The sequence below is a fragment of the Sciurus vulgaris genome (genome assembly GCF_902686455.1).
Source record: "Sciurus vulgaris genome assembly, chromosome: 15".
In the NCBI taxonomy this organism is placed as follows: Eukaryota; Metazoa; Chordata; class Mammalia; order Rodentia; family Sciuridae; genus Sciurus; species Sciurus vulgaris.
In genome coordinates, this window is record NC_136476.1 from 56945015 (window position 1) to 56959135 (window position 14121).

The 14121-nt window shown below is 46.8% G+C and overlaps 1 protein-coding gene across 1 annotated transcript in view; it reads left to right on the forward strand.

Moving 5' to 3' along the window:
* Nucleotides 1-4168: 4168 nt before the first annotated feature.
* Nucleotides 4169-14121, forward strand: part of GALNT12 (polypeptide N-acetylgalactosaminyltransferase 12) — a 30377-nt gene continuing 20424 nt past the window's right edge. Inside the window, exon 1 of the mRNA XM_079113320.1 lies at nt 4169-4623. Coding sequence (XP_078969446.1) covers nt 4241-4623 — 383 coding nt within the window. The 5' untranslated portion in view covers nt 4169-4240. The remainder of the gene's footprint in view (nt 4624-14121) is intronic.

Below are 14121 nucleotides of genomic sequence, written 5' to 3' on the forward strand. Positions count from 1 at the left end.
CTTCGTTGGTTCCAGTTCCCTTTGCTGCGTCTCCAAACATCGCTTTGTAAAACAACCACCGTCTCATGCCTATGGACTCTGTGGGTCAGGGATTTGAAAAGGGCATCTTTCTTCTCTGTTCCATGCCACACCCTGAAGATTGGGGGTGACATGCACAGTTGGGAAGAAGCCAGGTCTAAAACGGCTTCTTCACATACCTGCCTGATGCCCAGCTGGCTGGGTGGCTGAAGCAGGGTTGGGCTGACAATCTGACCTGCCGTCTACCAGCAGCCTCTCCAGGATAACGGTACAGAATAATCAGACGTCTTAGCAACTCAAGTCTCCATGAACGGTGATCCCATGAGCAAAGTGGGAGTTTTAGGCCCTTTATGTCTGGATTCCCATGCCTCAGAGCCTCATTCTACCATAGTCTATCAATTGACTAGTTATGGGTCTGCCTAACTAATTAAAGAATTTGCAGCTTGGTTTCACAACCACCACACTATCAGAGCCAGGTCTGGGGGTATTTCTTTTGCAATTAGTCCTTTGTATGAGTTAAGATTAGATCTGGTTGCATAGGACAAACACACACACACACACACACACACACACACACACACACAAAGGCTGTGGCTTAAATGAACAGACATTTATATCTCTTTCACCTCAATGTAGCATGGAAAGAGAGTCAGACTGGACTGGTCCAGTGTCCAGTTAAGTATCTGGGTTCCTTCTGCCTTGTTTCACCATTCTCTCAGTGGATGACTTTTACCTCAGGACCCAAGGTAGTTACTTGAGCTCCAGTCTACACATCCACTATCTGGTCAGGAAGAGGAAGGATAAAGAAGTTTCCTTTAAGGACACCGTAGCAGTCCCCCACCCCCTGCAGCAGCAGGGGATATATTTAAAGACCCCCCAGTGGATGCCTGAAATCTTGGATGATACTGAACATTATATATACTATATTTTCCTATATATTATCTGTGATAAAGTTTAACTTCTAAGTTAAATTTATAAATAGATTAGCAATAACAAATAACTAAAAAGTAGGAAAATTATTACAATATACTATAACAAAATTATGAGTCATCTCTCTCTCTCCCTCCCCAAATGTTTTATTGTACTGCAGTGCTTAGCAATCTTAGCATATGATTTCTTTTCTTTCCTGATTCAGTTGAGAACTTTCACCCTTGTACTCAAAGGAAGCACTTTACAGCACCTCATTGACATATCCCAATTGTCAGCTTGCACTTTGAGGCCGTTAAGTAAAATAAGGGCTCCTAGAACACTAACACTGTGAAACCTCCACAGTTGGTGTGATAACCAGGAGGGTTACTAGGTGACAGGTAGTATATACAGCATGGATACTTTGGACAAAGAGGTAGTTCATGTTCCAGGCAGGACACAGTGGGGCAGTGGGAGAGTTCACCATGCTACTCAGAGGGCATGCAATTTGAAATTTATGAGTTGTTTATTTCTGGAATCTTCCGTATAATATTTTTAGACTGTGGTTGACCATGTGTAACCGAGGCTACGGGAAGCAAAACAGAAAGTGAAATGGGATAAAGGGACTATTGTACTCAGGAGTCCCACTTGACATCACCACCTGTGGTCCATCAGCAGCATACTTGGTCATTCCTGGCTGCAAGGGAAGCTGGGAAATCTAGTCTTCATTCTACCAAGAGAAAAGAATAAAAAATTAAAGGTTCTAAATGGGTGTGGTGGCATATGCCGGCAGTCCCAGCTACTTGGGAGGACCACATGAATCCAGGAGTTTGAGGCCAGCCTGGGCAACATAATAAACCCTGTCATGAAGGAAAAAGAAGAAGGAAGGAAGGAAGGAAGGAAGGAAGGAAGGAAGGAAGGAAGGAAGGAAGGAAGGAAGGAAGGAAGGAAGGAAGGAAGGAAGGAAGGAAGGGTTAGTTGGTTGTTTTGTTAAGGAAGAAGAGAAAGAATATTGGTAGACATTTGGCAGTTTCTGTCATATCTTAAACTCCTTTCTATTTCCTGTTCTGCTACCCATAAGCCATGGCTTTGGACAACACACCTTTTTTTTTTTTTTTTTAAATCACCAGTTCCTTGTACCAGTTCCCAGGGAGGAGGAAATGCCATCTAATAAGGAAGCTTAAAGTACCAGACAAACATACTAATGCTCAGGTTTAGGGGAGGGGAACGGGAGCCCCACCCAATCAGCTTATTTTTTATTTGCCTGGATGGTCCCCTGGGCTTCTTCAGAGATCTTGAAAACTCCCGGAGTAGTTAACGACTAGATAACCACAGAGGTGCTTTTGGAAATCCATGTTTGCTATGTTTGGGGAGTAACCTGTCCATGTACTGTCCCCAGGCTGTGCCCTAGGTCAGATACCTCCCAGGGAGCTCAGACCCACACCTAAGGAGGTCGAGGATGAGATGGCAGGCAGCCGCTAATGCACTGGGCACTTACTGTGCCTGACTCTGTAAAAAGCTCTGGGGTCTCGCAGCTCGTATTCTAAATCCTTTAATTCATTTCTCTTACAAGGGCAGGGTGTGGATCAAACACTATTCAATCAAGTGCCTTAACCAAGTGCGATAGTAGCGAGGGTTGCACTGTGCACCCCGCCCCATGGCATTTTGAAGTCCTAATTTCTGGTACCTGCGAATGTGACCTTATTTGGAATAAGTGTCTTCACAGATATGATCAAGTTAAAACAAGATCCTCAGAGTGGGCCCTAATCCAATATGACTCTTCTAGAAGAGTAAAAGAGACACCGAGACAGAAATGCCCCAGAAGAAAGCAGTGTCACTGTGGAGGCAGAGACTGGGCCTGTGGAGCCACAAGCCAAGGAATGCCAAGGATTGCTGGCAGCACCAGAAACTGAGAAAGCTATGGAACAGCACACCCCTGGGACCTTCAAGGAAGCAGAGACCTGGTGACATCCACCTCAAGCTCAGATTTCCAGCCTCCAGAACTGCAGGAGAGCAGATTTCTGTTGTTTTAAGGAATCGTTTGTGTATGTTGTTATGACAGCACTAGGAAGCAGAGATGGTCAGTTGGACATGTCAACTTGCATAAGCTCTAACCACAGCTATTAAACCAAACTTCACCTTGGTGTTGCTGTGAAGGTATTCTGTGGATGTGAGTAACAGCTATAATCAGTTGACTTTAAAGGAAATTATCTGGATGTGCCTGATCACTCTGCTGAAAGGCCTAAGAGCAGAAAGGAGGCTGCCCTGAAGAAGAGAAAAAAAAAAAAAAAAAAAAAAAAATCTGCGTGTAGACCGCAGTTTCTCTCAGCTGATGCCCGAGTCCTGCCTGACCTTGCCGAGGACCCGCCTGTGGATTTCAGAGTTGCCTAGCCAGCCCCCACAATTGTGTAATTCCGTGTAATAAATCTCTTAGTGTATCTCCCACTGGTTGTTTCTCCAGCAGAACCCTGACTAACAGAAGGGATGATGCAATCTTGAAATATGCTTGTCCATAAGGCTGTCTGGTGGTGCATGACTTCGTGGGGAAGGGCATTTCAAGCAGAAAGAACAGCATGTGCAAAGGCCTGGAGTGGTGGAACCTGGCTCCCTCAGCACCTGGTGGTGGGAGGTAAATGCTGCTGCGTTTATCTTGCCCCCACCCTTGTATTTTGCCCCTAGGAAGAAGCCGCTTCTCTCACCCTAGCCAGGGCCTGGGGTATTTATCACTAATGGATGCTCTGGTGTGTGTGTGCAATTTCCGTGTTTTTCTGAAGGTATAATTTGCTCCTTTGATCAGTTTCTTGGAGGTGTCCCATAAGTGAAGGATAAGATTCACAGCTTTGGACAAATAGGGAGCCGGTCGAGGGTTTGCTTTTCCAAGGCTCCAAACGGTATTGGGCTGGCCTGCGGAGTTAGCGAGAAAGCCTCACTGCGCCTCAAGTCTCTTCATCTGTAAAATGGAGCTGACAATCCTGGTGACCCTCTTAAGTGGATGGTGTAAAGGGCAGATGAGATAAGGGCAGTAAAATCCTAAGCACTCAGCCAACATCCACCGAGCACTTGCGACTTGGGGAGAGCGAAGCTAGGTCTTACCTCGGTGATCACCCTAATTACGCACCCCAGCGGGAGGAGGAAGCGCAAGTCCGCCCACGTGGGTACCCATTCAGGTGGGGGTGCGGCGCTCCGCGGCGGCCGGGAAGGGGCGGCGCGCAGGTGGGGCGGGCCGGGGGCGGGGCAGCGCGCGGTTCCGGGATCCGGGTCCGGCCTCGGCCGCCGCCTCGGGGCGCGCCGAGCGCTGGCGGCAGCTGGCGGGCGCATGTGGGGTCGCGCGGCGCGGCGGCGCTGCCCGCGGGGGCTACGGCGCGGCCGGGAGGCGCTGCTGGCCCTGCTGGCGCTGCTGGCGTTGGCCGGCCTGGGCTGGGTGCTGCGGGAGCGGCGCTGGCCCGCGGCTAGTGCCGGGGCCAGGGACACCGAGCCGAGACCCCCGCGCACCCCTCGCACCGGGCGGCGCGAGCCGGTGCTGCGGCGGCCGCCGGTGCCTGAGGACGCGCTGGGCGCGCAGGGCGAGGCGGTGCAGCTGCAGCTGCAGGGCGAGGAGCTGCGGCTGCAGGAGGAGAGCGTGCGGCTGCACCAAATCAACACCTACCTCAGCGACCGCATCTCGCTGCACCGCCGCCTGCCCGAGCGCTGGAACCCGCTGTGAGTCCGGCGGGCCGCGGGTGCGACACCTGGGAGGTGGCAGGGGGAGCCGGCGCGATCCTATCGAGGCGTCCTTGAAGGAAGGCAGTGGAAGGAGTCAGGGGGCGGGTAGGCGGGAAATTGAAAGACATGAACGTGGGAAGGTCTTATCTTGACCCTCCCTTTTGGAAAAGTTGTCATTCTGCTCTGCAAAGGGTCGGGATTGGGGTTAAGGGGACAAGTTTAAGGTGAGACGCCCTTCTGCTCCCCTCCCCCCAGCGCCCACCGTACAGCTAGGTCCTTCGGATGGTTGCACCTCAGCGCACGTAGCCCCTCACGGGGCAAGGCTGGCTCCATTCATTCATATGGGTGTGCCGGGTCTCACCCACAAAATCAGGAGAGAGGGACACGACAGGGGAGGTGAAAGTGGCTTAAAGCTTCCTTTTCTCTCCTTGGGAATTGGATTCCTGAACTTTGGGTGTAGGCAGGTGGAAAGGAGCGCTTGATGGGAAGGGCGCCTTTGGCCTTGGTCCAGCCACTACTTGATCTTGTGGGTGGTGCAGGACTGGAGCCAGTGTGGTCAGAGGCCTATCTCCTGTTGGAGCCGCTGACCCGGATGGCTGTGCCCTGTATAGGTGGGGGGCAAGGGTACAAGCTGGCAGCAGGAGGAAGGCCACTTGCCTCTGTACTTTGAGTCGTCAGGGATCTTCCAGTTCCCATTCGAGACTCCTCCTTTCAGACTTTGATGAAAGAGGGCCCAGGAAGTTTCCTGTTGGAGCCAGAGGAGTCTGGCAGCCTGTGGTGTGCACCCTTCTACCCTCCTTTTCCACAGGCTGGAAAACAGGCAGAGGGGTAGGTGACCCCTTTAGCGTGAAAATGGGGGAACTAGCCCTGGGGGACGGGAACCCTCATGGCCCCCTTGGCACCCTGCTGACCTCAGGCAGTTTTGATGGACTTGAATTTCATGTCCTCCCTGTTTTTCAGGATCTACTCACACCTAACCCTCTGCTTCTGCTGGAGTCATTTTTTACTGTTAATCTTTTTTGAGTGAAACCTTCTTGGAAGTGGTAGCTGTTTCCCCACTTTGGCCAAACTGCTTAATGCATGCTTAGCTCCTTGAACCCCAAAGGTCACAGAAACCAGGTCAAAGGGAAGCTTTCAGGTCACACCCAGGGTTTAACCCTGGCTCCTGTGAGATAAAATCCTGGCTTCTTTTGCTTACCAGCTCTGTGATCTTGGGCAAGTTATTTAGGCTCTCTGAGCCTCAGTTTCCTCATCTGCAAAACAGGAAACTCATAAAAGTTGTATCTACACACTTAATGTAAAGGTGAGTAGAAATAACGTAACGTAGTGATAAATAAGATTAATACCTGGGAACACACTGTACTCAATCATAATTTTTTTCCCTTTCCCTATTGCCTAGAATATACTCAGAAGGTTGTTTTTGAGAATTATCCAGGAACCAATCAAGGTTTTTCTCCTCTGGGCCCAACTTCCTTTATTGTCTAAGGTTGGTTGTGAATGTGAATGACCTGTGGGGCTTATGGTGTCCTGTCTCCATGGCGATGCAGCTGCCCTGTGTATTCTGGATTGGCAAATAAATCTTACTGTTGCATTGACCCTGGGAAGTTAATTCAAACCTAGCATGATGGGCGTGTAGTGTCCCTGCCCCTAATTCCTGCTGTGGAACCTGTTCCCTTATTCTTACCTAGCCTGAAAGAAGGGTGGGCTTGAACTGTGTGAGTCTCAGCTGGACCAGATTATGAGGCAGTTTCTGAGTGGGCACTAGGTTCAGGGCCTTGAATGGAGGCTCACTTTTATTATATAAAATTCCTTCCTTATCCTCAGGGGATAGGTCCCCAGATCTCCAGTGAATTCCTGGAACTAGGATAATAGTGAACCTATATACTAAGCACTGTGATAAATGCTAATCAGTTTGATAATCAAAAAGGGTAGTGAAGATGCTAAGTGACTAATGGGTGGGTGGTGTATGCAACATGGATGCACTGGAGAAAGGGCTGATTCATGTTCCAGAGGGACTGGGATTTCATCATGGCACTCAGAAGGGCATGCATGCAATTCGAAGCATATGAATTGTTTATTTCTGGAATTTTTTATTTAATATGTTTGGATTGTGGCTGACTAGGTAACTGAAACTGCAGAAAATGAAACCACAGATAAGAGTAGAAGACTATTAATGCGAAGGTGAGGAGCTACTCAGAGTGTTGCTATTAAGCCTGAGAAAGTAGCATGGCAGATTATTAGTTAACAGTGCCGGGGTAGGGGGATCCTTAAATGTCAGAGGAGGGTGGGTCCTGAGGGGACAGTCATTCAAACCAGAGGAAAAGCCACACTCCCAAAGTCACAAAGCAGGTCGGGGACAGAGCTGGCCTACACTCCAGATCTTTGATCTCTTCTTCCCTTTTTGGGTAAGGACAATTATTTATCTGTTTAGTTTAATTATAAAGCCAATACATATTTGCTCTAGTATGTATAGTATTTTAGTATGTACAAGAGAAGCAAAAAGAGAAAAAAAATCATCAATTTATTACGTGGGAAGAACCATTATTAACACTTTGCCATGTATCCTTTTAGACTTCCAAGTATAGAAATAGGTTTTGAAAAATATACAAATAGGTGCATGGGTGAGAACAGACTCAAACATGAGTGTGCACACAGGCCCACACACATTTTTAGCAAAAGCCTTTGCACTACAGTGCATAAGCCTATTATAAGAGGCAGGGAGCTGGGAACAGCCCAAGGACCGTTGGGCTCAGCTCCTTCTATCTGCAAGGCTTGGCAATGCATCTGTCTCCTTGGACAAGGCCAGGCCAATAAAGAGACATTTTGGAGGTTGGCTGTACTCCTGTGGGACCCATGTAGAATCTGGTCGTTCACATGCCATTGGATTAGAGCACAGCTTTATTTCTATTAGTCACAGTACTGACTTGAGAGGATAGCGATTGACTCCTTGAAAGATCATATAATAAATTTGGGGTGCGCACCCTGTCACAGATACCCTCTCATTTAATCCCAGGAAGGAAGGGGAACTTGCGCTCCGAGATGATAGCAAGCCAGCGTGGATGCCAGATAGCTGGGGGAACTTTTTAAAAATATTGATGCCAGGAAACTTTGCTGGAACAATTAAATCAGAATTTCGGCTGCATCTGATGTGTTGCTAGGTTGAAAGCTGCCGATCTAGTGTCTGTGGATTTCTCATTGGGAAGATTCAGGGTTAGGGTTACGGTTAGGGTTAGGCTAGGGTTAGGCTACTGTTTTGGCTAATGTGGTTGAATAATAAAGTTAGGGGAAGCAGGGATTAATAATAGGTCAAGTGCAGTTGAAACTAGTGGTAACAGCCCTGTCACTGGGAAGTATGTCACACGCAAGTGATTATTAATGATGTCGTACCTAAATTTGAAACAGTTTTAGTTTTCATAGAATACAGGAGCACTGAGGTGATCACTAAAGCACCATTGCTAATAGCACTCTGCCCTATGTAGCCAAGAACAAGTGGAGTGACAGTGGCCCAGGCTGTGCATTTCACCAGGCGCATCCCCAGGAGCACTAAGCACAGGGAACACAAGCAGTTCTCTTCTGTGCCCTGCTGACCAGGGAAGCATGTGATTGTTATGCAGGTCTGTGTGGTTCTGGACTGCTTGCTCTGATTTTAATCTTGTTAACGCTACAACTGCAAATGGGCCTGAGATCAGGGATCAGGGTTTGGCATGACGGAGAGTCTCGGAGTAGCTCTACGTAGGTCATTCAGCAAAACTAAGTGTCTTGCTGGAATTGGGAGGAGGGACTTGGTCAGGATTTCTCTTTCTGTAGAGAGTTCGCCAGCTTGTCTCTTCTCATAACAAAATCATCTTTGTAAAACCTCACACGTGGTGTGCATGCTAGGCTGGTGGTTCCTTTGCTTCCCCAAATGAGGCTGTGAACTGCAGGGTATTTTGTTACTTCTCAGTAGACCATCCCGTGACGTCAGAGCAGCTTGCTTTCTCTGAGGCAGATCCACAGAACCTGTTCCGTTTTGGCCAGTGTTTTCATTATAACTTTTTCCTTCCCTTTTCTTTACTCTATTCAGATATTTGAGGAGTATTTTTGAACAAAATAATACTCCATTTTGTGTGGTCATTAAAAAAAAAAAAAAAAAAAAAACCCAGACCGATGGTCTTTGACTTTTAACTAGATATTTATGTCTGTTTATATTTATTGTGCTTATAGATATCTTTGGATTTGATTGTGCCCTCTTATTTTTACTATTTGTTATGCTCGTAATGTCTTTTCCTCTCTTTTTTCCTCGCCCCTTTTTGAGTTAATAGGACTTCCCCCCATCTCGTTCCATTTTTCTTTCTATTAATTTATATTATTAAATATAAAGAAAAGATACTGGCTTCTAGTGCAGAAAAGACTGGGGTAAGAGGCAGGTTTAGGTTATGCTGTACCTTGGACTCAGGGATGGAAATACTGTCAGCTGGAAAATGTTGATTAGGCAGTTTTGAGGTAGGGGTGTGCATGTGTGTGTGTGTGCGTGTGTGTGTGTTTCTATGCGTCCAGCCCTTAAACCACGTGGACTGAGAGTCAGGAGGCCTGATTCCTGAGAGAAATCAAGATGCAGCATCATAAAGAAAGGAGAAAGGATTCAGGACAGGTAAAAACACAAATGCACTGTAAGCTCTCTCTGACCTGTTCTGCAGAGGATGTGAGTTCCTGTTACTTTTCTAGGAGACAGTTATGTGATAACCTTAATGTAAAGATAAACGATCTGGAGACCTTGTCCGAGTCTATTCATGCATATCCATCTGATCCGTACATTGGATGATGCTAGTGGAGATTATTGTGGTCCCTCCCGGGAGAGGTCCTGTGCAGGAAGGGATAAAGCTTCTGAAAGGCTTAGCACACTGCCTGTTGTGTGATACACACTCTGCCAAGGGGACTGCTTGCCAGATACCCTCCAAAGCACACTGAGTAGACCCACGCTTTGCCCTCCTGCCCCACTAAGCCCATGGATAGACCGGAAACAGTGATACAATGGCTTATGATTTCACATAAAATTTAGCTTCAAGCTTCCTCTTGTCTCCAAGGCACAAGCAGAACCCTAGAGTAATGCTGGCTGTCCCTGTTGAATGCACAGAGACAGCTTTTTACCAAAAAGCAGCTTCCATCAGTCAGGAAATAGAAAGTGTTTTTCTTCTAGAAGCAATTTTAGAGACATTTGGTAGGATATGTTGAACTTCATACAGGTGAGTGACTTTAGGGGATGTTTTGCTTTTACTTATTGACTAACTTGTTTGTGCTCTGGTAGTGGGGATTGAACCCGGGGCTCAGGCCTGCTTGACCAGTGCTCCACCTTGAGCCACATCCTCTGAGGGAATGTTTTAGAGGAAGATCCAGAAACTATACCAGGCCAAGAAAATAGGAGAGGGCAGAGTAGTAAATTACTGCTTAACGAAGGCATTTGATGAAAAATGACTTAGCTTTTGAAAAATAATCTTTCTGTGGGATTATAAAAACAGTGCATGTTTATTGTAGAACAGTTTTAGAATGCAGAAAAAAAGGATTAAGTAAGATCATCCCACTTCTCAGAAATCACCATTGATGACATTTTTGGCCTCGTTTTTCCTATTGTTTATTGTTTTTATGTGAGTGCATGCACTCGCACACATTGTTTGTAGAATTGACTATTTACAGATCTGCACCCTCTCCTTTGATTTAACATAATGTCACCATTTTCTTTTTTTTTTATTGTAAACATGTTGTTTCTCTAGCCATTTTCTTTTATCATTAAATAATCTCTGAAAATGTCGTTTTTGATGGCCACGTAGCATTTCTTCATACAGCCATTTTCTGCTTCTTTCCTGTGGAACATTGAGACTGCTTGTAGCTTTTTGCTATTATGAATCATGTTATAAAGAATTTTTTTTTAACAATGAGCATACTTCAAATATCAGATTATTTCCTTAGGCAAGACATTCTTAAATATAGTGATATCAGATCCAGGAGAGGAGGAGCATTTCTCAGCTCTGGATATGTACTGCCAAGCTGGCACCCAGCCTGCTTGTGATTTAGGTGATACAGAGTCCAACTAGACATTCTAGGACAGTGGTGTTACATCTTTGATTTTCACTAAGCAGTGAAAACCCAAACAAAAAACTGAAGAGGGCTGATGTATAGTTCTGAATCTATTTGTCCAAGCTGAGAAGAAATAAATTTTAATCCAAAGAGTTAGGATGCGATATGAGACTAAAGCACAGTTCTTGACATTGAATAAACTTCACTTGAAAACCTTCACTTCATCATCCTTCTTTTCACTCATTTCTCTTTGAACCTGAGCATGTTCAAAACTAAGTTTTAGCTGTACCTTTCTTTAAAGGCTAGAGAATATGTTTTTAGATTTCACAAAACACTTTTTTTCATGTAGTGTGTTAGGCAACTTTCCATTGCTGTAACAAATACCTGAGATAAATAAACTTATAAAGAGAAAAGGTTTATTTTGGCTCATAGTTTTGAAGGTTTTAGTTCAAGACTGATTGGCTCCATTGCTGCAGGCCTGTGTGGCACATGTAGCAGAGCAAACCCCTTACCTCATGACTGGGAATGAGAAAAGAAGAGGCTGGGGCCCCCAATCTTCTTTGAGAGTGCTGTTTCAATGACCCAAAACCTCCCACTAGACCTCAACTCTTAAAGGTTCTATCACCTGCCACGCAGCACCAAGCTAAGGATCCAGCCTTTAACACATGGGCCTTTGGGGGACAGTTTAGATCCAGACTGTAGCAGTTAGCAATTCATTCATTCTATGGCGCCTGTGGACTGTGCTTTAGCACTACACAGATTTCCTATGCATCTTGTCTGGTACCCTGGGGCTTAATACTACAGATATACTTGTTAATATTTTTATACACACACACACACACACACGTGTGTTTTCCATTTGCTATGACATGTATATGGAGAAGGGCAGTGTTTTGGTAGATGGAGGAAAGAAGACGACTGAGGAGCGTTTATAAGGGCCGCTGAGGTTGAAGCACCTATCCATGGGCCAGACTTGACTTTGAGTTTGGGTATGCTTTTTGCAATGCTCCAACTTTTTTCTTTATTTTTGCATTAAGCTTTTAATTTTGAACAGTTCAGTTCTGGAGAAAATTTGCAAGAGTAGCTCAACGAAGTCCTATGAATTCTTCACCTAGATTTAGTTATTATTGTTTTGCCCCGTTAACTTAATTTTTCTCTTCCAACAAGACTACTAACATACTGTCCACATTTGGGAGTAAGTTGCAGAGAGGACAACCCTTACTTATTGTTTCTTCAGCATGTATTTTCTAGGAACAAGGACAACTCTCATGATACTTGGATGTAGTTGTCAAAGTCAGGAGAGTTACATAATATCAGATTTTTCCAGAGGTTCAAACTTTTTTTTTTTCTTTGAGGTCCTGGGGATTGAACCCAGGACCTTGTGCCAGCTCGGTAAACCCTTTACCACTGAGCTGTATTCCCAGCCCATTTTATTTTATTTTGAGGCAGGGTTGTGCTAAGCTGCTGAGGTTGAACTTGCTATCCTCCTGCCTCAGCCTCCTGAGTTGATGGAATTAACCTGGCCCTGAGGTTCCAACTTTTATAGCAGCTTTTTTCCAAGTGAGAATTAGGTGTGACATTGATGTGTTATGTCTCTTTGGTCACCTTTAAAACAGTTCCTCAGGCTTTGTCTCTTATGGCATTGAGAATTTTAAAAGAGTGTAGCACCATTGGTTTAGTAAATGTCTCAGTTTGAGTCTATCTGGTGGTTTCTCATGGTTTATTTAAAGGTATGTGTTATCACAGAACATAATGATTTAAAACAACAGGAAGACTTTATTGTACCACATAGCTTCCACGGCCCCGGAATTCGGGCTGGGTGAGTCTGGCTGGAGTCTCTCAGGAGGTCACAGCCAAATGGTGCCTGGGTCTTCTATCATTTGAAGGCTTGGCTGGGACCAGAGGTTCTGCCCACTCACATGGCTGGAAAGTTTATCCTGGCCATTGGCAGGAAGCCTTGGTTCCACGCCCACAGACTCCTCCACTGGACTGCTTAGTGTCCTCACAACATGGCAGCCAGCTTTTCCCAGAACGATTGGAACATCCCACAGAGGAAAGGAGGAGGAAACCTTGATATCTTCCCACCGACTCTGGGAAGTCACGTGTCTCTTCTGCCATTCTTGGGTGGTGGTTTTAAGCTTGTCTACAGGTTCTTCGCTGTCCTCCCTCCAAAAGATGGAGCTGAGATTTTCCCCTGTGTGGAGCACAGCCTTCCTCTGGGTCCAGGCTACGTAATTGTTTCTGTGACCCAAGGACCCAGCTCCCTCTGGCTAGGTGCCCTCTGCCTTCATGACACCAGAATGTCCCTCTGAAAGTCGGCTCCCTGAGAGCCGGGACCTTGCCACGCTGGCACATGGTAGTTGATGGGGAAATATTTGGTGACCAACTGATACAGATACAGGTCCCCTGGTGCAGTGCTTGGCACGTGGCCGTCAGCAGATGTTAGTGTCATCTCTTGTTTCCTTTAGCTCTATACGCATCTCCTCTCCTATCCTCAGTGTGTCCAGTGAGGTCTTGCCTTAGCTGCTCAGGTGGCCCAGCTGGCCTTCAGGATTGATCCCCTTCTCGAATGTCTAGCCGATCCCTCGGCCAACCTCCATATATCAAACCCTGGTTCTGTGTCCCTGTGGTCCTCTCTTGCCATCAACCACTTCCTGCAGGTAATTTCCAATACTGCCCTTGGTCAGTCCCGTGGCCCTGGGAGTGTGTTGTCCATCATTCCAGGGATAGGATTATGTCAACCAGGGAACCTTCAGTGCACAGTGACAGCAGAGGCTACTCAACAAAGAAGGAGCTTGTTGGTTCCCGTGACTGCCAGTCAGGGTGCACTGCTCAGTCCCCTCCATGGGGCTGTCAAATGGTGCAGTGGAGGGCTTGGGTCAGGGAGGTAGTTGTACCCTCTGCAGAGCCCTTCCTGGGGTGGTTGTGTGTTCTGACCACGGTTCTCATTTGTGCATCTGTGACACGTGGTCACTGCTGGGTGCTGGAGAAGGTAGGGAGGGACACAGCACGCAAGGAACAGAAATACTGTGAGTGGCACATGGTGGAGCAGAGAGGAGCAGATGCAGGGTTCCCAAAGAATGGGGCCGAGCCGCTCTTTTTGTGTGTGTGTGTGTGTGTGGTGCTGGGAATTGAACCCATGGCCTTGTGCTTGCAAGGCAAGCACTTTACCGATTGAGCTATCTCCCCAGCCCCCGAGCCGCTCTTGAGGGACAGGGAGTTTGCCAGGTAGAGAAAGAAGGAAAGGAATTCCAGGCCCAGGGGACAGTCCGAGCAAAAATAGCATCCCACTGGCCAAGGTTGTAGGGTGTCCTGATGAGAAGCTTTCTTAGACTCTGCTGGGATTCCTCGTGGCTCCAGGTGGGCGGTGGGGGCTCCTCCAGGAGATTATTTCCCATTCTCCAGGGAGAAGCCCGGAGACCTTGTCCTGTGTCCCCTGCATCC